Source organism: Ammospiza caudacuta, chromosome 2 (genome assembly GCF_027887145.1).
Source record: "Ammospiza caudacuta isolate bAmmCau1 chromosome 2, bAmmCau1.pri, whole genome shotgun sequence".
NCBI classification, from domain to species: Eukaryota; Metazoa; Chordata; class Aves; order Passeriformes; family Passerellidae; genus Ammospiza; species Ammospiza caudacuta.
The window spans coordinates 16945925-16973642 of record NC_080594.1 but is presented as its reverse complement, the minus strand read 5'-3'; the positions used below and the strand labels follow the sequence as shown (position 1 = coordinate 16973642).

The following is a 27718-nucleotide window of genomic DNA, read 5'->3' as shown; positions in this document are numbered from 1 at the left end:
TCCTGGCAACAAATATGCCAAAAAGCTTGCTGGTATATTGGCATTACAGAGAACCAGTGGTCCAGCATTAAACGTTTCCCTCAACCTGTTTAGAACGACAGATGTGGCTACAAAACTCCAGTTTCCTTCATGGGGGTGTGAGGTATGAGTACAGTGTGGGACTGTTCATTCCCAACAACACAGGTGAAGGGAATGGTTGCTCAGGGATGTCTGTGTGCCAAATTTTACCTTGTCCAGGGCAGGAAAGAGTGTGATTAGCAGAGTGACCTGAGTACATGGGTGGGCAGATGGCATTGCCTCAGATGTTTTATATGAGAGCTTGGGGACACAATCATCCCTGCAGCAGCCTGGACAGGAGCAAGAGGGATACCTGCAAAACAGCAGAGTAAGGAGACACCTGAAGCAATGAAAAGGATGTGTAGGCTGATTTTCTAGGTGGGGAAGGACCCTCCTGGCCATATTCAAGCAGCCTGAATTTGACTTACATCCTGGAGGCCACTCATCTGTGCAGGCAAGGCACACCTGAAAGCCTGCAGGAAGCACGACGTGGGTGGAATTATTGAGGCTGTCCCAGCAGGAAGCTATTGACCTGTTGGATACATATTTTCTATAGTGAAGTGACAGGGAGAACAGGGAGAAGGGTTGTCCCACAGCTTTGTCCAAATATGCTTACATAAATAGTAATAATCCATCAATTAAAGGACATTTCTCAAGTTGTTTACTACCAGGAATACAGATACAGTGACTCAGAGTACAGCAGGGCAAATTTTAGTTGGGATCCTGAGGTGTTTGCTTTGCAATCTTACTGTTGTTTTTATTTGCAGCCCTTTTTTCTTCTTTGCAATATGTCTTCTCACATTTCTCTCCTACCTACAATGAAATTTTTGCATGAGATAACTGGGGCTGATTGTAAAAACATATCAAGAACAACTCCTCTTCAGCTGAGTGCTCCATGGAAATAAGTGGAGACAGGAACATAAGCTTCCTCTGCCTACAGGTAAGGATTTTAACAAGGCATAGACACACACATGAACAAAATTCCAGTATTACATATTAAATTATTTTTATGACAGATTCAATTAATAACAGGGAAGAAAACATGAAGGTTTAATTTATAACAAGGATTGCTCCAAAATTATTAAGTACAAAGTCCTAGAAAGTCTGAATCAGTCACATTAGCTGAAACTTCACAGAATTAGAGAATCAACCAGGCAAAATTGGAAGAGGCCACAGTGGATCATCTGGTCCAACCTCCCTGCTCAAGCAGGGCCATCCCAGAACACAGGTTTGTATCCAGACACGTCTGGAATGTCTCTAGTGTGAAAATGCGTATTTTATGATTTGTTTTTCGCAAATATTAAAATCAGTATGTGTTAGAAAGTTTTGCTGTATTAATTTTCTTAAGTAGTGTGTCAAATACAGTTTTAAGTTATAACATAATGTTAAAATAGAAATATGCTATGTAAGATACTTTTTTTAAAGAAAGGACTCGCACCGAGATAGCAGCCACAGGACACCTAAATCTTTCAGAGAAAAAGAATTTATTGCCTCATTATTAGAAGAAACGAACTTCTTCCTGCCTCGCTCAGCTCTGAAGAGGCCGTCAGGATTAAGAGGAAAAAGCTGACACTGACCAGACAGAATCCTGTGTTTGAATGGAATTTATGCATCGTGTATGAAGTGTATGAATATGCAACAGGCATATTCAAGGATTTTTAAAGGTCAATCCTCTGTTAACGTGTGCCTTTTTTCAGGCTTATTTTGCCCAGAAAGAGGTAGCCTGACTGTCGGTAACTCTTTGTTCCTATTGTCTCGTGTTGTCCTCAATCTCAATTGTTCAAATTTTTATTACTCTAATTGTATTACTATTTTTATAACCATTTTATTACTATAAAACTTTTAAAATTTTAAAAACAAGTGATTGGCGTTTTTCACATCTAGTGAGGGAAACTCCACAACCTCACTGGACAACCTGTTCCAATGCTTCTGCACAGTAAAAATTTCCTCCTCATGTTCAGGTGGAACTTCTGTGCATCAGCTTCTGCCCATTGCCTCTTGTCCCATTGCTTGGCACCACCGAGAAGAGCCTGGATCCATCTTCTTGGTAGCCCCTCTTCAGGCACTTGAGACATTGATGAGGGCGTCTCTCCTCAAGGCCGAACAGCCCCAGCTCCGTCAGCCTTTCCTCGTCTTAAGAGTCCCTTAATCACGTTCGCTGCCCCTTCTCAGACCCGCTCCAGGAGCTGCACGTCTCTCTGATACTGAGGAGCCCAGCATTGGACACTTCTCGTGTGAGCGGCTCAGACCTCCATCGGCACGGATGGCCCCGAGGCCATTCCAGCGCTGTTTCCCGGGGAGCCCCCCGCGCCCGGCCCGGCCCCGCCCGGGCTCCCTCACAGGGCTGCGGGAGCCCCTCCGCTCCGGCAGGGGGCGCTGCGGGCAGGCGGAAGCAGCGGCGCTCCCGCGCCCTCCCAGCGCGCCCCGCGTGTCCGCTGACCCTCCCTCCTCCTCTCCTCCTCCTCCCGGGCGTCATGGCCGCCTCGAAGCCCGTGGAGGTGCCGGGCGGCGGCGGCACCGGCGGGCTGTCGCGATGGCAGCTGGCGCTGGTCCTGGGCACGCCCATCCTGCTGGGAGCCGGCGCGGTCTATCTGTGGGGGCGGCGGGCGGCGCGGCGTGGGAAGGGCGCTAGCGAGCGGAAGACCCCCGAGGGGCGGGCGAGCCCCGGGCCCGGCAGTGAAAGCGGCTCCGGGCAGCCCGACGGGCCCGGACACGAGGAGATGGTGAGCGGGGAGCGGCGCCGCCCGGAGCGGCGGCAGGGCCGGGCTCGCCGCGCGGGGAGCCGGGGTCCCGGGGCAGCGCGGGGATGGCCGGGCTGGAACTGCCGCCGGCAGGGCCCGACGGGCCGCTGGGCCCGACCGCAGAGCGGCTGCCGGGGCGCCGGTCCCCAGCGAGGAGCAGCGTGTGGTGGGATGGAGCTCGGGTGACATCCTGGTCGTGCTCTGCGTGACACGCCCGGCAGGTCACGGAATCACAGGCTGGGTCGGAAGGGCCCTCGGTGGGTCATTGATCCAAGCTCCGGGGTCGAGCAGGGTCATCCCAGAGCACATTGCACAGAATTGTGTCCGGATAGTCTGGAATACCTCCAGTGAGGGAAACTCCTCTCTGAGCAACCTGTTCCAGTGCTCGGTCACTGCACGGTAAAGAAATTCTTCCTCATGTCCATGTGGAAATTCTGTGCATCAGTTTCTGCCCATTGCTTCTTGTCCCATTGCTTGGCACCACCGAGCAGAGCCCAGACCCATCCTCCTGATGCATTTCCTCAGATCCTGATAGATAATGATGAGGTCCCCTCTCAGCCATCTCTTCTCAAGGCTGACCAGGCCATGCTCCTTTAGGTTCTGCTTCTATGAGAGATATTCCAGTCCCTTAAATCATGTTTGTCACCCTTGGTTGGACATGCTCCCAGATTTCCATGTCTTTTTGTGATCAGCCTGTGTGACCCACTGAGCTCCTAGCCAGGCATTCGTGGTTGCAGTTCTGCCCTTGCCACACAGGGATCAGGATTAGTTTGTTCCAAGATCAGGCATTGCCAAATGCATCTTCTCATCAATTGGCTAAGCATGGATCTGTGCTGCTGAGAGGGGAACGTACCTCTGTCTTTGAGGTCTAGAGTAGCTGTGAATAAATTTCTCCCAGGAATGGTGTTTTGAAAAGGAAATCTGCGATCTGTTGTGTGTGAGATGCTGTATACAGCAGAGTGGAAAGAAAACACAGTCAGGATTGTTTTAAAATGAAATAGTATGTTCCATGAAAATATAGAAGCCACACAGTTCATGCAGCAGAGACTTCAAAGTGTAGAATTTGCCTAAGTAGGCATGCTCTCAAAGCATACATCTATCCTGTTGTAAATTACTATTCTGAGAACTTTCAGATAAAATGATCTGTGCAAAAACTCAAGGACAACATGTCCAGATCGGATCTATGGTGTTGGAAAAAATGCCTTTAGGATGCCCATCTGCAGTCCCAGATGTGCCTTGCCAGTCATGCAGCATCACTGAGGTGAGGTTGCAGGTGACAAGCATGTTTAAAGTAACGGATTTGACAAACTGATGGCCTTTGATAAGAGTATCCCACACTGCATTTTCCTCTCCCGTTCTTGTGCATCACCCAAAATGCTTTGAACTGTCAGACTGTTTGAGCTTCCCATCTGAAATGATGGGAAGAGGAGAGGAATCACCTCTTGGAGACAGGGAGAAGTCCATTCTAGCCCTGGTGGTTGCAGCGGTGCGGACTGACGCGTGGGGCGGGCAGTGGCAGGCGCACAGGCAGTGGAGAGGAAGGTGGCAACTTCCCCAGCTGGTGAATCATTGCTGCTCCCAGGCATTCCCAGAGCACAGTAAATCCTTTGCTGGACCTCGAGGCAGTTACTTCAGTGCACTGATTTGTTCCTTCCTGGGCACCAAACAGTCCTGAAGAAGTCGTGTACAGAGGACGAATTCACACTGTTTACTGTGGTAGCTGAGGCTCGTGGCTGCAAGCAGCATCTGGTGTATTTATGGCAGTGTGCTTGCTGCAGGTCTGCAGGCTGCTCCTGACCTTTGTCTTTCTGCAGTGACTTCCCTGTTAGTGCCTTCACTCTGGGTTTCTTGGTTGTGTTTCTGAATTCCAGCAATATCCAGGAGTTTGTAGTCATGCTGCAGTTGTAGGAAGGAAGCACTTAAAACATTTAAAACACTTACATAGCATTTGATTTAAAATATTGTGTGTTGCTCCACAATTTGAATTGCTAGAAGGCTGTGTGCATTTAAGGGTAAGTTGAGTGGTATGACCTTATATCATTACTTATACTGTAAAGAAATGAGAGGTGTTGCTTAGGAGAGCTGCAGAAGTTATCAGATTTGACTGATTACATGAGATAATAATCTAGCTGGTCAAAATATGACTGCATCAGGAATAGAAATGTGGCTGCAAGTTCCCAGGACTGCTTTGTGTGTGTGTGGAGGATTGTCTTCCTGTTACTCATATCCAAAGCAATGATGCCATGTAGCTTTCATGTTTCCTCTCATATTTTATTAGTTATGGATATTAGTGATAAGACCCATGATTGAAAATACAGCCACTGCAGATGCTTCACTTGTAAAACTGCCTGTATTTTATTAATCTGCCTCTCTAACATGATGAGGTACTTTTTGAAACTCAGTTGGATTTCATGTACAAGTCTGCATAGTGAATAAGAGCCAGTAATTCATTCCACAGTTGAAATACAAGAGGAAAATCTTTGGAAAACACACAGGTCAGTAATGAATCTGCTACCAACAGCTGTGTCAGCTAACTATTCTTTTACTCATAAATGTAACTTAGGACTCACACTGTTCTGTGCTTTTCATTAAATCAGCCCCTGTACCCATTTAATGTTCTGGTCACTGTTTCTGAAGACATTACTTTGAAATTTTTTTCTTTGTTTTTTAAAAATAAATAAGGTCCTATACCTTCCCTATTCTTTATTCTGACTTGTTACTCTTTTGCATGCAGCTCAAGCTTTTCTTTTACCTGCTGCACAGGCCTCACATTTTTTTCCCAGGCTGTGTCTGCACCAGAGGATTCTCCTGCCATCGATGCACTGGCCAAGTGTGTGATCTGTGACTGACACTGTGTTGGCAGAAGCCCTTGGCACAGGTGCTATATTGGGAAAAGCTGAACTACTTTTGAGGTTCCTTCTCCTGTAAGCACAGCTCCTTAGCAGTACAGTAAACTGGTGTTATTGGGCCAGTTAAGTGATGATGATGATAAAACTTCATCTATGGATGGCTCAAAGGTCCTAAAGCCAAATTGCATCTGTTCATGACATTGTCATGGTTTCTTGTAATTTGGATGGAATGTGTTTTAGTCACTCAGTAGCAGTTGTTTTTCACATGCTCTCCTGGTTTGTAAGGAGTATTGTGTAATTAAAATATGGAGTGCTTTGCTTTAGTTGGCACCCAATTGATTAATTTTTTTTTAACTTATTCCATGATAAATTCTTCACAGGTTTTATACCCTCCTTGTCTTACAGGAGTGAGCAGTTGTTAGTCAGTGAGGTAATGTGTTGGTTGCTTTAGTATTTTTTCCCCTTGAAGTTGGAATCATTTCCTTTTGCAGCTCTGTGGTAGTGCAGATCTGAGCCCTTAACTCTTTCAGCAGGCTGAGAGGGTTACCCTGTGTTTGGTGTGAGAGGAGGGCAGCTGGGTGGCCCTGTGTGTTTCAGACAAAGCCCTTGGGGTCACAGCAGTCCCTGTCTCTGCACACTTTGCTGTGAGCTGGGCCCTGTCCTTGAGTGCGGTGTGGGGGAACGTGACAAACTCCTCGGCCTTTGTGGTGCCACATTCCGGGGTCAGCAGCCAGCCAGCGTGGCTTCTTTCCAGTGTCTGTTTTAGTGGCAATTGCTGAATGCTGCCTCTCTCTCTGCTGTGACATTAGATCAGGATATGAACAAATTGAACCCCTTAGTCTAGATACACTCATGCTGGTACTTACTCTAAATTGATCTAAGCAAAGGAACTAAAAAGTCATTTCTATTGTACTGTGCACCTGTTGCTTAGTAAATCTCACTGTCAACCTACTCTAAGTCTTCTGTTTCGTGCTGGCTATGGTGGACAGGTGTAGAAAACTCATGAATGTGTGTACAGTAGCAGTAAAACTGTTAGACTCTTGGCTTATTTATGGAAGGTGTGGATGGCAAATTCATTTAACAGGAAGGTGACTGCGAATACAGCGAATTTGTTCTGGAAACTTCGTTACCTTTTTTCTGAGTGTCATACATCCTTGCTTGTGCTTTGAATTTACTTCTAAAGCTCATGTAAACATGCTTTTTGTCATAGTGGTTTTAGTGCTAAAGAGACTTTTTAAACCATTTATGTTCAGTTAATGCCTTTGTTTGAAAAAATTGAGATGAACCTTAGTAAAAAAAAAAATGTAGTGGAAAGATAGGTATTCAGAAAAGAACAGGATTTTTTTTTTTTCCTGGTACCTCATCTCGTTAAGAGGCTTCTCTCACTTGCAAAGGACAAAAAAGATGCCTAGACCAAGGCTTTCTTTTTTTGCAGGTTGAATTAAGATGGCTGAAACAGTAGTCGCCCTCCATGTCATCTGTCAGATAAGGGCTCATGCAAATCCTTTTCAACCAAGAGAAAATGCTGAAACTCTGCTCATGCTTCTGTTGTGAATCATTGCCATCATTGGCTGGCAGGAAATTTCTTGTTCTGCTTTGAATAACAGTCTCCCTCAAATATATAAGGTTCTGAACAGCTAGTTTAACAATACTGCCATTGCAGGGAGTTACTTAGCATTGTTATTCTTGCAGCTGGCAGTCTGTTGCTGTAAGGTTGCTGTTTGCACACAGTTTCTGGACATTTTGTGAGAAAAGCACATTTGCTGAAGTTAAATTAGAAGTTCAGAAAATTTTGCCAGTGTTGTCTATTCTTTAGACACTTAGCAATCGGCTTCTTCAGGTACCTGAATAACTGATAACTCAATTTCACAAGTGTCCTTTGGCTTAAGCTCTGTTCTAAACCTTGTTAAGCAACAGTTGCTGAAGGCAGTCCTAAGTACTGAGATGTTATTTTTTGTGTAGCTGCAAATAACTTATGAGTTATTTTTTTGTTGCTCTGTTAGGAACTTACATTCATTTTGGTTGTTGCACAGATTCTTTGACCAGAAGATGACAAACTGGAGAGTTTTTCTTGCTCTATGTGGACCTTCACCTTGGGGATAAAAAGTGTCCAGTGTGCCACATAACATGGTTCAGGTCAGGCTCTCTGTCAGGCTGGGAGAAGCAGTGAAATTGGAAAATGATGTGTAGAATTATTTGGCAAGAAAACAGAAGAATGAGGTTTTTGATTACTTGTGCATGAAGTTTGTTTGCATAATCAGCCTCTTAAGTACTATCTTGTGTATGTCCAGTGTAGCAATTGAGAAGGAATTTTAAAAAATATGCTTAAAATTTTTTCTAAGGGTTAAACTTAAGTCTTGACAAACCTTCAGAAACTGATGTGAGGAATTAATTTTCTTTTCTTATTTGTGCTGTCATGAAAAGGTAATGCAGCATGTAATGTGATGTGAGTTCTTTAATATCTTTTTTTTAAAAAACAAACAGCTACCAGAAAACCTGCAAACCATGAATAGCAAAAACCCCCACGAAACCAAACAAAAACATACATTGTATTTGGTGGTGTTTTGGGTGCATACTGAGGGCTACAGCAGAGTAGTTTGAGTAAGGGCGCAGAAACAAAACGTCTCAGAGCAAGCAGTGTAGTTTAAGGCAGCATAAACAAACAAGTTGATTTCTTCCTTGCCTTGGGCAATGCTGCTAAATAACTTTATTGAATTGAGAGCATGCTGTGCTCCAAGTTGTGAGTCCTTACCCCACATTTCCTGCCTCATGCCATGGGTGCAGCAGGGGGTAACCAGGGAGTCAGCAGATGCTCCATGATTCATTTCTGTATCAGTGGGTGTGTGGTCTGTGATCCTGCAATGGTTCCTAAAAGTTCACTCTCATAACAGTTACTGATTTCAATAACTTGGGCATCCTGTCTGTAGTCTCTGAAGTTTTTGATCCCTGTTGTGTGCACTTGTAGGCTTGTGGGAAGTCTTGATAGTAACCTAGTAGTAGGTTAGTAGTAGTAACCTTGCTGCAGTTAGGCTTCATCTCTGCAATTTTAAATCATTTTCACACTGGGAACATGTGTGAATGTTACAACATGGCCCATATAATGTGTTTTTCAACCCAAGTTAATAGGAATGGCACTGATTTTTGTAAGATTTTCACACAAGGGCATCTTTAATGTGGTTTGCTCTAGACATGTACAAGGAAAAATTCAAGCTGACTTGCATGCATTTAGCTGCAGCACATGGATAACCCTTCCCTTTGTTAAAAGAAAAGCATTGTCGTATTTGGAGATGAATCTAGGACCTACTCAAAATAAATTTAACCTTTTGAGACTTTGGTTAAGTTTTAAAGAAACAATTTACCAGATACACAGTTACTTGTCTCTCAGTAAAAATAGTTGCACTCTAATTTTGGCATAGAGTAGCATAGAGTTACACAATGTATGGGCTGAAGTTAATAATCTTTTATCAAATTAAATTTGGAGCTTTACAATAGAAAAATCTGAAAACCTTGCAGATTGCCTTGTTCTGTGAACAATAAAGATGGTGCAGATTGATGCAGTGATTATGACTTGAGAGAAAATCTTTGCTGGCAGTAGGGATATTTAAGAAATTCTCTCCCTTATATGGTTTCACTTGTAAGTCTTCCCTCAGGAGAATGCTTCTAGGATACTTTTGTTCTATTTGGATGCCTAATTTTAGGTAGGAATTGAGACTAGCACCAATTATCTGATTCTCTCTTGCCAGGATAGGCTTTCAGACCTTAAAAGACAGATTATAGAGCAAGTCCTGGCTTCCTCTCAGGTTTTCAGTTTTAAAGTAAATCACTTAGATGCAAAAAATGATCATGTTGGGATGAAATGAGCAGACATCAAGGGGAATGGGCTTTGAAATACAAACTTGCTTTCAAATTTGTGTTCTAGCTGTCTGGTTGTCTGTATCCGTTCGGTTTAGCCCTGGCAGGGGATAACTGGGTAGAGGAGTCAGAAGTGTGGTCAAAGAGCAGCAGGGACAATTCCCAACAAATCCTCAATGATCTGAAGTGCAGGGGATATGAGGTGAATCTTGCAGCTATTGTTAAAGGCACTTCTGCCCCCAGTCTTTCCCTGCCCAGAAGGGTTGGTGGAATGGCATTTGTGCCCTTACTTCTGCTCATTTTGGTCTGGCAAAATGCCCCAAAATGTTGTCCATGAGGTGAGGCTGTAACTGAAGAGCAGAAATCCAGAAGATCAATGTGAGAATCTTTTGCAGTTCTTATTTCTTGAGTGCTCTTTGATAGAACATTTTTACATCTAATCCCTTACAAAGCACAAGATTTGATAACTGGTTTGGAAATCCAGGGGTTTCAGGTAGGTAGCAATGTTAGTTTCTGCAGAAATGCAGATCATCAACACTTGGTGCAGAACATAAAGATGCATTTAGCAGGGCCTCAGGCCAGTCAGCAGTTTCCCATCCCCTGCTGAGGTGGTGATGGTCCAACACTTGTCATTACAGGAAGCAGGGTGTGTGAAGCTGTAGAGGAGTCAGCTGTAAAGTTGATTTGCCTAGAGCATGAAAGGCAAACCAGCTTCATTTTCCTTACAGGTTTTATTTGTCTTGCTCAATAGGTCTTTCCACAAAGTGTTTTCCATATTTAATTCATAGTGTGATGATCACCTCTGGTTCTAGGGCTGTATGTATTTCAGGAGGCTCTGCTGTTTGAATTGCAATGTTGTCTTTACACATTCAGCCTTTGGAGAAACAACTTACCTCATTGGTTCTGATCACCAGCCATGTAAAAGATTACAGTCTGCTCAGCTTTCCAAACAGAAATCAGTGCATTGTTTATTATCATTGTAGTGAATCTTGTGTAAAGGTTATCCCCTATCTGATACACTTGCAAAAGAAAATTCTCATGTGTTTCCAGGAACTGAAATCAGTGAGATTTTTCAGAAGTCTGGGCTAGAGTTTACAAGTCAGGTTCATTTTTGTATCTTTGAAGATGAGCCCTAAAGTGCATAGCTTGTGTGCTGTGATGCCTTTTTAATTTGAACTGACCTCTGACTTTCTTTTTCAGAGTCCTCTTGGTAGAGCCCAAGCAGCCAAGAACAAAGGAAACAAGTACTTTAAAGCAGGAAAATATGAGTTGGCTATTCAGTGTTATACTGAGGCTATCAGCCTGTGTCCTCCTGAGAAAAACCTTGATCTTTCTACCTTCTATCAAAACAGAGCTGCTGCCTATGAACAACTGGTAAGAAATTAAAGATAATTATGTGTTTATTGTAAAAAGTAGCATTATCAATTTTGTATTTTGTCACTTTCATCCACTGAAAAGTCCCAAGTGATAACATCTGCTGCATTCACAACAGATGATGTTTTCTTTTCACAAAAGATGCTGTTGCAGCTTTTTTCAGCTTATCATACTTTTCTGCATGTAAATAAAATTATTTTCTGTTGACCACACTCAGTAGATCTTATGTAATTCTTATGCATCTTGTTCTTCCAAGACAAAGTTTTAATTTCTTATTCTCTGGAAGAATTTTCTTGTATATAAGTTTATTTTACTTCTCTCTACTTGAGTGATTAACTGCCAGATATTTTGGAAGGATGCTACTTCAAAATGTAAACAAAATATCACTGAAATCCTAGTAAAGGCCAAGACCTAAATTTTGCACATGGGGAAGTAATGTTTACTCGACAGCTGAGTATACTGGGTGTTATTTTAGAAGTCAGCCAGTGTTGCTTATTATGGTATGATGGATTTGCTTATGAGGTCGAGTTGGTGAGCTGTATCAAGGAGTGGAAAAGTCTGAGGTATCAGGTGAGAGACTGTGCTTACATGAATCTGACATTAGATTTAGTTCTTGTCTAGCACAAATTCATGCCATAATGAATCCCAAATGTATATGATTCCTGTATTAGAAAAGCCTGTTTTGATGAATTGAAATAACATTAAAAAAATAGTTTCAGCACTTTGTTAAACTTGTTTGCTTCCATTATATTTCCATCTTCTTTCTTCTAGCTGTTTTACACCAGTCTTTCAGTCCCAGTGTTACCTCCTGCAAGCATCTTTGCATCAACTCATTATGTTCTCCCATGGGATTTGTACACTGTCCGGTTTACAAATTTTTGTACACCAAAACTTTAGTATTGTGTAGGAATTCCATTTCAGGTGCAGGAGTTGGCAGTTTTGTGCCCAGGCAGTTCCTCCCTGTGGCTCTGCAGGGAGGAGCAGAGCCCTGGAGCCGCAGCCATCGCTGGGTGTGTGTGACCCCAGAGCTGGGGGAGCCCTCTCACCGTGCTCTTCTCCTGCCCACAGCAAAAATGGACAGAAGTGGCACAGGACTGTACAAAGGCTGTTGAGCTCAACCCTAAATATGTCAAAGCTCTCTTCAGACGTGCAAAGGCCCATGAGAAGCTAGACAATAAGAAGGAATGTTTAGAAGGTGAGTGGCTCATGCTGTGTGTACTTAAAAGTGGAATTAGTTCTGCTGCTTTGGAGATGGCAACTTTTGGAAATGTTTTGTTTTCACTTCTGTAGCTACAGTCATGCAGTAATGTAATCATTCTGTATTTAAAACCATTCATAGCTGCTGCAAATACATACTCCTCTCTTGTCAGAAGAAACCTTTTCACATTTTTCAAGCTCTCATCTGCTCACATCTGAAACGACTGCTGAGAAATTGATGTTACTGTAGCAACTCAAGATACTATTTTTCCAGGAAACTCCTTCACTTTAGGATAGAATTAATCTTAACTTGAGTGGATAACCAGTTGTTCTATTTCCATGCAGTAAAGAGACTTTCTTCTTTGTTTGTTTTAGAGAAATTATACTACTGCAGAAATGTAGGGTTTTGCAGGTAGAGGTGCATGGTCAGAAATAAAAGTATACCAGTAATTTAAATGCTTTGGACTGGTATTAGAAGGAAAACAGCTTCAGTAGCATGTTTTTCTGGTGCATTGTTTATGAAAACAGAACAGATTGATTTTTTTTTCATATTAATACTTTGTATTCAGAAGAAATTACTGTGTCAGACCTTCCAATGCTATTTGTAAACAGAGCACATTTTGAACTGTCAGGAAGATGTCACTGAGAAGCCATGGAAGTTAAGAACTACAGGTCAGATGTGTTGTCTCATGGCACTTTTGAGCTACAGTACACTGCTTGAAATTACCCATATAAATTTCATCAAGTGAAATCATTCCTGCTGATGTTAGGTTAAAAGAGAAATGAGATTTTCAGCTGTGCTCATTATCACAGAAGGACAGATAATGGGAAATCTAACTGTTAGATTAGTTTCATTATGTGTAACAGACAAGAGTTAGGTCTGCCAAATTAGAAGGTAAATTAGATGTGAAATTTTTATCTATCTATCTGTTTATTTGCTGGCAGAATGCCTTTATGCCCTTTAAGACAGTAGTAACTAGAAAAGGACAACTTGGTCCATTTAGTGCATCCTTTGCAACCACTGTGTGTCAGCTGCACTTCCAGGGTGCTGTAACAAAATCCAAACCTTATGCTGCTGCCAGGTGATAAAAGCCCCAAGGAAAGATCAAGTGTCCCTGTGACAGTAGGACAGTTTTAAATATAACTTCTTTTTACTGTTAATAGCAGTGATGCTAGTGACAATTATTTTCAGCCTTTATTTCTATTCGATTTTTTGCTTGCAGTTTTTTCAGATCTGAAGCTTTCTTGCCTTTTTTTTTTTGAAAGACACTGTTTTTTTATAACCCTGCTTTTGCCTACCAACCACATGTGGCCAGCAAAACCCTAGGAAGTAGGGTATGCCCATGTAGTGGAGGGAAGCAAAACCAAACAAACCTCAAAACCCCAGAACTACCACCAGAAAACTCCTCCAGTGATCCCTGGCAGTATTATTTGGGAGGATGCTGCTGCTGCAGCCAATGCTGGAGTGCAGCAGTCTTTGGGCAATGTCTGCTGGCTTTGTAGAACACATTCTTTCTGGGGGTACCATACTTTCCCAGGGACTCTGATGTGCCTCAGGACCATGCCAGAGGTGCAGGCAGTTTCTCTATAAGTGATGGCTTCATAGTCTGTCTGGTAGCAGAATTAGAGAGATATACTAAAACTCCAGGGCAAGACATTTACTTTTCAAGCATATTCAGACTGCACCCTGCTTGAATTTCAAGTCCAGGTTCTGGTCATCTTCACTAATATTTAAATGAAAACAAAACAGGGAAAACCCATGGTAGCATTGCATTAAGTCCAGAGAAACTGTGAGTGGTAAGAGTGCATTTCACTCTGGGAAGTGTCACTTGGGCAGCAGTGGGTTAACACATGCAGAGGTTTCTCTGTGTGAATGAGAGCCATGTGATAGGGGCTGGCACTTCAAATAGGCCAGCAAGGTATTTCTCCTTGCTCCCTTCCAAAGTCACCGAGGTGAGCAGAAACATTTGAGATAGAATTTAGGCAGATTTCTTAAACTGAGGAGTAAGTGAGATGTGATGGGACTGAATATGAATTTTAGAAGTAGAAAATAAAGACCAGTCCCAGAAGGAAAGCTGTGTTAGCACTTTTAATGCAAGCACCATATGAACATAATTATTCTCCTCAAAGTTTCAAAAGGGTGAAAGCCCCTGATAGAGGTCTATATTTTCACTGTTGATTTAAGTGTGTTTGTCTCTGGATAAAAACATGAACAGAAAAATAAATCTAATTTCTTTTCATTCACTGTCATGAAATCCTTTTATCCCAGGAAGATCATTTTGGGTACAAATTTGTGTCTTGAAGAATACAGTAAATACAGCAAACTGGAAACAGGGGCTTTGGCCTGAGAACAGGACATGTATTATTTTGGCAGTGCCTCATTGTACTCAGTGGCACATTTTATAGTGTACTTCAATGACTATCAGAATTCCTTTAATCTCACTTTTGTTGTTTCCTAGATGTCACTGCAGTCTGCATTTTAGAAGCCTTCCAAAACCAGCAAAGTATGTTATTAGCTGATAAAGTTCTTAAACTCCTTGGAAAAGAAAAAGCCAAAGAGAAGTACAAGGTAGGACTTGTGATACTGCTGAGTAATTGTTATTTCACCTGACCAGTTGTTGAAAAGTGGTTTGCTGGCATTCTGTCACTTTCTGTAAAGAACTCACTGTCTTCATCTGCTCAAGTGTAAGAAGCAACACAAACTGGTTCCTACAAAGCTGCCATTGTACCAGTGCTATTTCCCTGTGGGACCTCTCCAAAGTTTTCAGAACCTCAGCAGGGAAGAGAGATCTGCTTCTAGCAGTTGTTTCCCTTTAAAAATGGAATTTGTTATGACATTCAAGAGACACCCTAAGTTGGTGTGCTGCCGTATGTAGGACGTTTCTGAGCTTGCAATTTCATGGAAACTGGGTGTGTTGGAACAGACAGACATCTATGCATGAGTGTTTGGAAACTGCAAAACAGAGAACTGTGAAAGCTGAGGGGTAGCCAGAACCAGTAAATTTAAGTGACTGTAGGTTTACAAAAAGGTTGGCACAGATATTAGTATGTTCTTTGTTGTTATTAAAACATTCTTGTTTGTGTTTTGATGGTGGTTGAAGTACTGAAATCCTGTGTTGGTTTTGAGATGCTGAATTTCTTTCCTATAGCAATTCACATAAATGTGTAGTGTGGAGGTGACAACAGTGTTATGAGTGTGGTGGACATAGATAGGTGTGCTTCAGAAGAGTGCATTCAGTGTTGTCCTGCAGGAGAGACTGCATTGTAATTCTTGTGTGCAGTTTATTTTAAACAAGAAGTATTTTTTGGCTGTGGAAACAACTGATTACCTGAGAAGTGTTACTTCTGGGACTTTAGGTAAAATATGTTGGCCAAGTTCCACACAGAACTAGGGCATTGCCTCATTAGTCTCCATTGTAATAATGACAGCAGCTTCTCTTGGACAGGCTGGAGAAAAGAGGAAACTGCCATTCAGAATCTGATTGAATTTAGGGTCATGCTTAAATCACCAGCTTGCATTTTTCTCCCAGTTTATGTGCACACCCAATGCTTTAGTATATGTCTTATGATATCCTAAGAGTCCTTATTTCTAGCCACATATGTGGAAAGACACAATCTCCCTTCCCCCAAAAATCATCCCTTTGTTTTCACTGATGATGGGTATTGCATTGTGATCTGAAGCTTAAAAGATCCCTAAATATCAAAATAGCAAATCCAAAACATCAGGCTATCAGATGAGAGAGTGAAAGTCATACATTGTTTCTTCCATCAGTTTTTTCTTTAATAATCATGTTTGTTATCCATTTCCATCCTTCCCATCTGATCCCACCACCTAATGACTTGGAATTTCCTTTCTCTGTTTCAGAATCGGGAGCCTCTGATGCCCTCACCACAGTTTATTAAATCCTACTTCAGTTCTTTCACAGATGATATCATTTCCCAACCTTTGCTTAAGGGTGAGAAATCAGATGAAGATAAGGACAAGGAGGGAGAGGCTTCTGAAGTAAAAGAAAAGTGAGTGTACAGTACAGTTGAGAATTGTTTGGTACTGGAATTGAGTTTTCAGTGGTTTGGATGTTCTGCTCAGTGTAATGTGCTGCTGTTTGTGTGGTACTTGGCATGGAGATTCCTCTGACATAAACGATATCAGTATTGCAAGTGAAACCTTAGTGAAAGCTCACTGCCTTGTTCCAAACTTGCACTAAGCAGAAGAAGGACAATGAGACTGGGAAAATATGCTGAATATTTACTACAGTATCACAGTAAATCTTAGGAGAACTGGAGAGGGCTCAATGAAGCTTTGGGGGCAAGGAATATTTTATAGTGAAGGATCATTTCCAAGGAAGAGAGCAAGTTTGCCTTTGGACTGGCAGGGAGGAGATGAGCTGGGAAAAGGGGGATTTTGAATGAAAACATGCAGTTACAGCAACTGAGGCTGAAATGGTGTTTTATCTTTCTGGAATCAAATTGCCCATAAATGAAAAGTTTGTTCTGGCATAGAAAAACTTGGTTTTGTAGGTTTTGTTTTGTGTTTTGTTTAGTGGAGCCTGAGCACCACATAAATAGTTCTTTAATTTACTATGCTACTTTCCAGATTAGTTTTGGAAGATTGCTATGCTGTCAGTTTGGAAACCATTGCAAACAGCATTATGATTTTTTTTTTTTTTTTAAAGTAAGAGAGAATGTCCTGATCTGCAGGCAGATTCACTGAATCCAGGATACAGCTGAGAACAAGGCAGTGCTGTAATTTTTTGCTATTAAATAATTTCTTCCACATACAAGCTGCACATTGCTAGGTTTAACATTTCACTTTCCTGTCCATGAATTCCACACTCTTGTTTAAACCAGAGGTTATTGCTGTTCTTCATGTGAAAAAAAACCTCAAGGGACAAATGAAGCTCATGTTCAAAATCTTCAAAATGTTTTTCTTCTTTATTTCCAATGTAATTTGGCCAGTTTTTGTGGAAATTGTTTTCCATCTAAGATGGCTCCATCCAGGAATGGATGTTCCAATGGGACTATGCTGGTGTTGTAAAAGTATAGCACAAGTTAGTGTTTGTAATGATTTGATGAAACATCTGAATGGAAATTGCAGTGTTCAGTGAATGCATGTATATATATAACTGTTCTTACATCATTTACAGCTCTGGCTATTTGAGAGCAAAACAATACATGGAAGAAGAGAACTATGACAAAATTATCAGTGAAAGCACAAAAGAAATTGAAGCAAAGGGAAGATACATGGCAGAAGCTTTGCTTCTGCGAGCTACTTTCTACTTACTCATTGGCAATGCAAGTGCTGCCAAGCCAGACCTAGATCAGGTCATCAGCATGGAAGATGCAAATGTGAAGGTAAGAATCTCCCACAGCTGGATTGTAGTTGGGATTGAGAAGTTAGATGATAATCTTGCAATATACTTCAAGAAGTTGTTTGTCCAAATTTTCAGATGTATTAATGGGAATATTCTGGTTTATTTATTGTTTTGTTACTGACAAACTGTTTTTCTCATGGGCTTGTTGATTTTTGAGACAGCTGCACTGAGTAGTGCAAACTAAAGGTGATAAGTGCTACAAACTAAAGAACAGAGGGAAGCTGAATGAATTGGAGGCTTATCCACTCTGGATAAGTGAAAAGCCTTAATTGCACTTGCATATTCAGCTAGTTCAAAAAACATTGATGTATTTGTAAACATAGGAATTGAGAAGGATTTGGGGGGGGCTTGGAAATCCACAGAAATGGAAGCATAGGCTGACATTTTTGAAATTAAGTAAGGGAGCTCATTTATTTAGGGTCAGTATGAAACTTATTCCTGCTTAGAATAATTGAAACCTGTCAGTGGGAGAAACTAGTCAAATGAAAAATTGACTGTGATTGATTTATTAAAAATATGGATATTGATCCAATAGTACCGATATCGAACTGTGACTGACAAAGACTCTCTAACAGTTTATAGTTAGAAAGTGTATGTTTATTGTGAGTGGGGCAGCGTGTGGGATAGCTCCCAAATACACACCGCAATTTACAGGTGATTACAGAGTCCTTTTATCTATACAAGTATTGAATACCCAAAATACAAATGCATATTCATAACTTTGGTACATCCCATTCCCCACTCTGTATGCTAATTAGTTCAAAAGCCATTAAGCATGTGTAGCTTGTTCCTCGAAATGGGTCGGTGGTCCCCTTCATGGAGAGGGGTCCCAAAGTGAGGAAGTAAATGAAGTCTTCCTCGTTCTGACCTTTCTACCTTTCCAATGTAAATATGGCAAATGAACCCTTGGTAGAATTCCCATTCCCATCTTCAACTGGTTTCAGAACAGAGGAGGCCTACAATTGTCCTATGTTCCTAAAAGCTATTTATCAGCTTCTATATTCTTCATTATAAACCCAGCTAACCAAACATTGTGTTCACAAGCAATCATTACTTAACCACTAACTCTTAACTTCATCAAGGCCTACCCATTTATTTTCACTAACTCCAATAAAGCTTATCTCAAACTAAAATCTTAGCTCCTCTAAAATCTCTAAATTCCCTGAAGTTTATGCCTCGTGGTTGTACTGAAGGAGGAGCACTGGGTGGCTGACGTTTCCCTGGCTGTGTTTTGCAGCTGCGCGCCAACGCTCTGATCAAGCGGGGCAGCATGTACATGCAGCAGCAGCAGCCCATGCTGTCCACCCAGGACTTCAACATGGCTGCTGACATCGACCCTCAGAATGCTGATGTTTACCACCATCGAGGACAAGTAAGGAACCCTCGAGATTTGATCCTAACACTTGGCTATTTCAGTTATGCTAAAAGGAAAAATGGTGTCGTTGGAGATGCTTTATACTGTTTGTGGCAGAAAAATATGAACTCCTGATTGGGAACTTTGTGGGATAAAAATTCAGGCTGTTTTGGAGGTTCAGGTCAGGCAGAAGCAACTAATTTCTATAGCTGTAGGAAAGCCCTCTATAGTATGAACTGAGACTTACAAGTGTGGGGGCTTGTGTACATTTACAGCAGATAAAAGCTGTTCTGTGAAGGGGCCTGGATGGCAGAGCAGCATCTGCACTGCAGGAAGATTTGGTACAGCAGAGGTAACCTGGCCCTGGTAACACCTGCAGCCCTGGGCCCTGGACTGGGATCTCTTCAGCTCATCCCTCTCTGCTTTGTGACACTGCTGTGTCCTTGAGTAATTTCTAGCTCTAGAGAAGCCTGGGCTGCCACAGACCTGTAAGATGAATGGTGCTGGAAGTAAAAATGGAACACTAGCTTATGCAGATAGGCTGAATCATGGTTGTAAGGAAGACTTCCATGGATCAAGGTTTTTCTCCATGAATTTGTTAGACCTCTTTAGTGCTCAAAAATTAACATCCTGCTGTGTGTTGACTGAAGGGAATGAAAGTGTTCTGCAGATTGAAAATTTGTAGCTTCACAGTAAAGTAAGAGAATGATGAAGTGAACTCTGCTCCTGTGGAGGAAAATAATGTCAAAACAAAACCAAAACAAAAAAAAACTCCAACCCATCAAAATAAGTTGAAATAGAAGCTGGAAAAGCTGAAATGTTTCAATGTCCAAATAGTCCACAGATAATGGCTACAGAGAGGCAAAACAACTTGAGAAAATACGGTATAATTTTGGAGACTGGTGATAATGATGACATGATGATGATAACAGTCTAAAATGCAAGAATTCTCAATCCCTACACAGTTGCCTGCTTGTGTAGGTAGCAAAAGTTTCACTGGTGGCTTTGATAACACAATTATAACAGTGATTTTTAGTTATGGGTTTTTCAGGTTTCTAGACAGTTCTGCAACTGAGCTGGAGATGATATCAGTAACTGATGCTAATTGAATTATCATGTAAGTGTCTGAAGCACAGATGAAATAGAGAAATAGGATTTTCTTTCATTCTGGCTAGCTGAAAATCCTGCTTGACCAAATTGAGGAGGCTGTGGAAGACTTTGATGAATGTATCCGATTGCGACCCAATTCTGCCTTGGCGCAAGCACAGAAGTGTTTCGCTCTGGTAGGTAACGTGCTGGGCTTGTCTGGGTGCTTTTGCTTTAAAGAGCTCTCTAAAACACTCTGGTTCTCTGGTTTATTCAACAGGAAAGTTTATTTAACAGGTTTATTTAACAGGAAAGTAGGGCAACATACATCTCTGTCTTTTAATAATAAGGTAAAGGAATAATGCAACAGTTTCAGTTGGAGTATGGATTTGCTGCTTTTCTTTTGAAACACTCATTGTTCAAACAGAAGAACATTTTTTCTGTTCTGTGAGAGGAACTAATATCTTGATTCTAATTGGAGCAAATAAAATTGATTTTAATAAAGCTTTACTATTGTGGAAAATGGTTATCATCAAGAAATTGCAAACAAACTATTTCAAGCTGGTACAATGACTCAGTGTGCAAGAATCTTGTCAGGGCAGCTTTGCATGGTGTGAACAAGGAGGAATGCCAAGTTTGGAATTTCTAAGCATTTGAAATAGAGGGAAGCAATCACAATTATTAGGCCTCATGACTTCCTTCTTTCATCTGTTTTCCTCTCCAAGTCCAGACACTTGGACAGGTTCCCAAAACCAGATTTGGTAGGATGTACAGGCCTGTCACCTTCTGGAGCTTAGCACAAAATCATACAATAGCCTGGGTTGGAAGGAATCTCAAAAATCATCTCATTCCAATTCCCCCATCATGAACAGGGACACTTTCCACTAGACCAGATTGCTCAGAGCCCCATCCAACCTGACCTTGAGCACTGCCATGGTTGAGGCATCCACAACTTCTCTGGGTACTGTTCCAGTGTACCACCTTTACAAGAATTTTTTCCTAGTATCAAATCTAAACCTGCTGTCTTTCAATTTGAATCCATTCCCCCTTGTCCTGTTTACATGTTCTTGTAAAAAATCTTTTTTACATACTCTTGTAAAAAATCCTTCTCCATCTTTCTCATGGCTCCCTTCAGGTATGTGAAGACCACAATTAGACCACCCCAAAGCCTTCTCTTCTCCTGGCTGAACAATCCCAATTCACTCAGCTTATGTAAAATAACTGAATTATTATGATGCAGGCAGCTCTTGGGGAGGTGGGCAGAGGCCTGATCAGCCTTTTTTCAGTCTGGTGATGGCCTAATGTTTTTTTCATTCATTTTTTCCCTTGGAATAGTATCGCCAAGCTTATACAGGAAGTAATGCTTTGACTGTGCAAGCAGCCATGAAAGGCTTTGAAGATGTCATAAAAAATTTTCCCAGGTGTGCTGAGGGCTATGCACTCTATGCTCAGGTATGTTTTTCTCTCTCTTCAAGAAAATGCTGCATTCTCTTGTACTTTTTATCTTGGATATAACATTTCTTCAGATAACAGATGAAGATTTGTGATGCTAAATGCTGAGATAAGATATGCTGCATTTATGTTATGGGTATTCTGGGGCGGAGGAGGTACAGGGGGAACTGGTGGAGCAGGGTGTAAGTAATGAGAGTTGAGGGTGGTTATTAGGAGACAGAGGTTATTCCTGCATGCTTCCCTCCTTCCTGCATGTATGTGGCATCTCAGCTGATGAATGTCAGGGATTCTCTGGGTGATTGGAGAATCAGATGTGTGGAACTAGGGTGACGTTTTTGTTCTGCTGCCATTGGCATGTAGTGGTTTAGAACAGCTGTTGGGAGTACACTTGTAACAGACACTGTAATTTATTCTATAAGAACATACTGCTGGTTTTAGTAGGAAGCATGAGACATTCTGATTTTAAGTAGGTTGGCAATGTATATACATTTCCTTCTGAAAGAATTATATCTGAAAAATGAAGAGTTTTTTTAGAATGGTTTTTATTTACAGCACACAGCTTGTAGCTTGTGGATTTCCCATTACAGGTGGCAGTGGGGTCAGTAAATTGTGCACTTAAAGCACAGAAGCTTTCCAAAAAGCCTCAAATTTGAAACTGGTAACTGATGTGCCTGGCCTGCTCTACCATAAATGAACATCCAATCTCATGCTGTCAATACAGTTTTAATTAGAAGTAGCTGAGTGCAGAGTGCATGCTTTGGGTGCTTATTGACAAACAGGTTTCTCTTTTGATTCAGGCACTAACTGATCAACAGCAGTTTGGCAAGGCTGATGAAATGTATGATAAATGCATTGACCTTGAGCCAGACAATGCCACTACATATGTTCATAAAGGGTATGTATTGAATTTGCAGTCCTTGTGCTCGAGAGCAGTTGGCATATTTAGATGAACCGCCCTGAATTGAATGCTTATGTTTAGAAATTTAGCCAGGAAAAATAACTTGAAAGCATCTTTGTGCTCTTAAATGTATTTCTATATTTTGTCTTGACTAAGCTGCTAATAAGTTTCAGGAAAGTTTCATCAGTGTTCATTGCTAATTGAGTATCTGCTTGAAGTATTTCTGACTTTTCCTTTAGCCCTGTTAGTTTCAGCTTTGTGTTGAAGTTTTTTCTTTCATAAAACAACATGTACCAAGTCCTCTTGGGAAAAATTTGCCTTTGTTTAGAGTCATTAAAGCAGTAAAGTGGCTTATTGAAAGTGACTTTCACATAGGTGTTTTTAAAAGTTGTGAAGTTACTAAGTTGCTGTGTACCTGCATTAGAAATTAAATACATTATACATTTGGGATGGTTTTGTTTACCATGGTGAGGGTTTTGGGAGGAGTATGTGAAGCCAATTTGAAATTTTCTCTCTTCTGTAGTTTACTTCAGCTCCAGTGGAAGCAAGATTTAGACAAAGGATTAGAACTCATAAGCAAGGCCATTGAAATTGATAACAAATGTGATTTTGCATACGAGACCATGGGAACGATTGAAGTGCAAAGGTAATGCTGAATTGCAGTGTTAAGAGTTCTTAGTTACTTCTGAAGTTACAGTAGTTTTTAAAATTTCCTCATGGATCCTGTCTTGGGATCTTCTCCCCGGTGTCCTGTAAGGCCAGCTCTTACCCAAAATCCTGATTTCTGTTCTGTAACTCTTAGGTAAAGCATATGCATTCTCTGTGGCATAATTGTGATTTATGATCTGACAACTTCTTATCACCAATTTCATACTTAATGGACAACGTGCAGAGGAGTCTGTGTATGTTTAAATACATCCCTTCTGCACTTAAAGTGACTTCCTTAATCATTACCTGCCTTGTGTGTACCTGATGTTGTCCTTGGACATTGGACTGTCTGTACTGAGGATCCTGTGCTGTTTTCTCCTGCAGCCAACAGGACTCCAGCTCACAGTTCTTGGGGGAAAGAGGAATGCCCTGCTCTGTAACATTGTATTGCAACTGTGCAAAGGTTTGGGGTGTAGCTGGCAGTACAGTAGAGAGTCTCTTTAATATGTCTAGTCCTCTAAAGGACAGACAATTAAACTATTGCCATGAGAAATTTTGCAAGCATTTCCTACTTAAATAATGTGCTTCTGTCTGTGCAAGTTTTCCTCTTTTGTATGTTAAGTCCTTTCAGGGGAGATGAGACTTCATTCAGTTGCCCAGCATTATCTCTGTAGTGAACTTGGTGTCCTGTGGAGAACATTTTATTCTGCCCCATCACCCATGGGGGCTCTCCAGAGGAAGGCTGTTTCACAGCTGTCCTAGTTGCTTAGGCTTGGTAACAGCTCTGAGTTTACTCAGCATCACCACAAGTTCTTGTGGTGGTCCTCCCAAAGTCCTTTTAAGTTATTAATGGTGGAGAGTGTAAGCCCTGAAAGAAAAAGGATGTTTTAGAGATGACAAGATTGCTTTGGCAGTCTTAACTGGGCTACATTTTTGTTTATTTCAGAGGTAATCTGGATAAAGCCATTGAAATGTTCAACAAAGCTATCAACCTGGCCAAATCAGAAATGGAGATGGCACACCTCTACTCACTCTGTGATGCTGCCTATGCTCAGACAGAAGTTGCAAAGAAGTATGGATTGAAACCACCGACACTGTAAAGAAACAAGGAGGAAATGACCTTCCAAAGTGAAGTTGCCCACTTCAGCCAGCCCTAAAGATGCTGTTGCAGAACATGCTCAATGGTGGAACTTAAGTTTTTTCCTGTTCGTGGTGTTGTCATTTGCTACATCTGTTAAATGTTTAGGTGTTGTGGGAGTGGTTGTTCAAGGAAGTATGCAGTGCTGCATCTTGTTCCTTCTGCAGCAGAAACCTTAGAGTGTGTTAAGGGAAATAAAGTTGCAGGGGAACCAAAGGAACATATTTTGGCCATGCAAATAAAAACTTCACACTGGTTCATTTTGGGTGATTATGTTGTGGGCGATTTTTGCTTTATCAAATAATAGTACAGCATGTGGGTTTTTTCCTGTTGATTTTAAAGGTAATACTAGTCAGTGCTGTAAAATAGGTTTTATATCCAATTAATCCTTGAGGGTTGATTTTAATTTTGCAAAAATTAATTTTCAAACTTTAATAATAGAGGGGTTTTTTTAAGTCAGTAGATGTGGAGAGGATACCTGTAAATATATGCAAGCATGCACAATCTTCCCTTAAATCTCCTTCCACCCTCTGCATAACTTACTTAGAAATAGTCCTGTGGCAGCTATTAGGGAATTAATTTGATAGTCCTTATTCTCACCCCAGAAAGCCCTAGAGTACTACATAGGAGAGCTAGGAAAAAGGTTGGCTGGGGAAGGAGGTCAGTAACACTGCTTCAGTGTAGACTTTACTGGAAGAAAGAATGTATTCCTGTGCAGGAGTCCTTACTTGAATGTCATGGGAAATTGTTCTGGAGGGTTCAGGGGGACTTTCAAGAACAGAAAGCACTGCTGGGAGTCAAGCTCCAGAAGGTAAGGTCATGCTTGCATATAATCTTTGTAATCTCTGATGCTTTTGCATAAGTGTAGCAGCTGATAGACTATCTAAAGTCTCTTCACTCTCTAGAGACTGCTGGGTTTTGATCTCCTTTTAAGAGCCCCTTGGCAGGATTAAGTAAGATAAGGAACCAAGCATAGGCTCAAACTTCCAATAATGGAGTTGTAAACTGCACTCATTTCCTTGTTCTGTAGACCTGTCTTGTCCAAGATTTCAGATACTGTAGAAGGAAGCAATTGTGCTGCAAACAGCAGATGGGCAAATTATGAACAGTTTTCCTCTCGTTATGAACTTCACAGAGGGCCCTCTTGCTTTGGGTTGATCTTTCTGGTGTGGAAGTTAGTCAGTCCATCTTGCCTTTCCCTGGGCTGATGTGGCTGGACAAAACTCATGCAAATGATGTAGCTTAATTTGCAACACACTAGTTTGGGCTTCTTTCCATCCTGAAATCATAGATTTGTTCGTGGTGAATCGTCTGATGTATTTAACCTTTAAAGAAGTGACTGATGCTGTAGTCAAACTGTCTTGGTCTGTAGTTTGCCACCATACAGCAGCAGCTTGCATTTTCAACTTGACCTTCCTTTCTCCCAGCAACTACAGTGGAGTATTCAAATGGTGGAGAGTAGAGATAAAGATTTAATCATTATTTTAGTAGCTCACTAGGTGATCAGAAATCATAGCACTGGTGTAGGATTGAAGATATGGGAATGTACTGGCAGCTTCTAAGGGCACTGAATGGAACAAGTGTGAAATGTCTTCTCCAACTTCCAATCTCTGCATCAATATCCTGAGAACAAAAATATGCCAGGCTGATGAGTCCTGTTCTCCAAGGAGTTTTTATTCGCATGGCCTTATTTACATTGGCATTTTCTCCTCATCACCCCATCTGTACCCCATTCCTTACCCCATCCAATCAATTAAGGGAAAAAAGCATGTGCTGTCAATTACTAGCATTCCAAATCATCACAGACTTTTGCCTGTTCTTCAACTAGTTTGAAACTGCACTGAAAGGATGCATTGTCTGTAATTTTTTTGTAAATGACATATCACCTGTAAACTGAAAAAATAAATACTACCTTCAAGTATCTCTCTCTGACATGTATAAGAACAGGTTTTGATGAAGGGGTTCTCTGCAGTGGTGAGCTCTGTGCTTATATTATAAGTCTAGTAAGAGCTGATAATTGACTCCTTGTCATCTTCTCTCACTTCAACCTTTAAGAAAGAATGAGGAGGAGACATGGAATCAACAATCTGATCTCTGCTTGCTTCCATCACCCACAGAGGTATGATCTTGAGAGCTGGAGATTACAGGGGAAAGGAAGTCGAGCCAGGAGGGCTGGGAATCTCAGGAGCTGTGGCCCTGTTAATGTGTGTATGCAGCTGCATCCCTGTGATGAAAGGGACTTTTTGTGAATGGCTGATACAGTTGAGGTTTTATTGTAAACCAGGTGTGCATGTGAACTTTGAAGTGAGACAAGTATTACTGCTATTTAAAAAAAAAAAGTTGAAATTTAGGAAGCTAGTACTGAAGACTTGGATAAAGAAATGTATCCTAGAGGGACACTCTGGGAAGTTGCTTCTACATACAATTGTCTAGCAACTTACTTTTCATCCTGCATGGTCCCTGTTGTTCATGGAGACAGTGCTGTCAGGCACACGGTGTGATTCTTGGGATGTCCTGCGCAGGGCCAAGAGTTGGGCTCTGATCCTGATGGGCCCCTTCCTACTCAGCATATTCCATGGTCCTAGGCTGAGACTTGAATTACTAGGATTTAACTGCAGATGGAAAGGGAAGAGGGAACTAACAAACAGACTCTGAAAAGCTATACTGTAACTTACTCTGCAGCTATGAAGAGCAGCTTTAACCAGCCCAGCAATACTAACACTGCCCAATTTCCTGCTATTTCTCCAAAAATAATTTAAATTCTTGCAGGCTGAAATTCTGGAACTGTTTCAGGGTTGTTACTGATTAGTTTCCTGTACTTACAGAATACTGGTGCACATGTGTCGTATGGATACCTAGAAGTGCCTGTTTTCTACCAACACAGAGGTTGAGTAGTGGCTGCTTCAAGCACTGTGGCTAAGAACTGACAGTGTACTTCTTTCAGGGAAAGCCTCACAAATTCACAGTCCCATTTGCTTCACTTCTGAGTGCAGTGCACTGGAGACCCTACTAAAACAAGGTGCTTAGGAGTTGTCCTGATAGACTGAAAAGAACTGAGCTCATGGCAGCTCTTCAGCTGAGTTCACCGAAGTAGTTTGTAGTAGATTTTCATCCATCCTCTCCATTTGGGATTCCAGGGGAGGAGTTCAGACCACAGATTCTGTTACCTGTTGCAAACTGCACTTTGCATTTCTCAGATTTAAGTGGTCAGCCCATGAGAGTCCTGCACCACTTTAATCCTCCAAAGGTAGTATTTATTTACTCCTGTGTGTTGAACTAGTAGAGAGAGGGGAGGGAAAGAGATGAAATAGTTATTATGACTTAGAAGTTGGAGCCCAGCAGTGGCCATCATGGATATGGGTTGTTGAGTATGTGGGAAGCACTAATCTAATGCAGGAGACTCGGCTCAAATGGTAAATTGTTAATTTTTTAATATTTATTTTTCAACAAATAAACCTTCATTTCACCTTGTGCTCTGTGGCTTGTTTCTTAAAATTCCAGTGCAGTATGTACACCAAAATGCAGTGAAAAGTACAGACCAAAAATACAGAATGCCACCAAGTGGAATGGTGGGATCTGGCTTTTGAGGGGAAGGATGTGTCAGGGCTTGGCTGAGTGTTTGTTCTTGTTTATAAAACACACCAAGCTCATTGCAGAGAAGCCAAATGTTAAAAAAAAAGCCAAAACAAAACCAAAACCC

General features: G+C 41.5%; 1 protein-coding gene across 1 annotated transcript; it reads left to right on the top strand.

Moving 5' to 3' along the window:
- Nucleotides 1-2531: 2531 nt before the first annotated feature.
- Nucleotides 2532-25939, top strand: TOMM70 (translocase of outer mitochondrial membrane 70). The gene is made up of 12 exons (XM_058823768.1): nt 2532-2780; nt 10700-10873; nt 11942-12068; nt 14530-14639; nt 15936-16084; nt 17215-17422; nt 18680-18814; nt 19972-20079; nt 21218-21334; nt 22132-22229; nt 22756-22878; nt 23827-25939. The coding sequence occupies exons 1-12, from the start codon at nt 2532-2534 to the stop codon at nt 23978-23980; spliced, it is 1752 nt and encodes a 583-aa protein (XP_058679751.1). The 3' UTR covers nt 23981-25939.
- The last annotated feature ends 1779 nt before the right edge of the window (nt 25940-27718 follow it).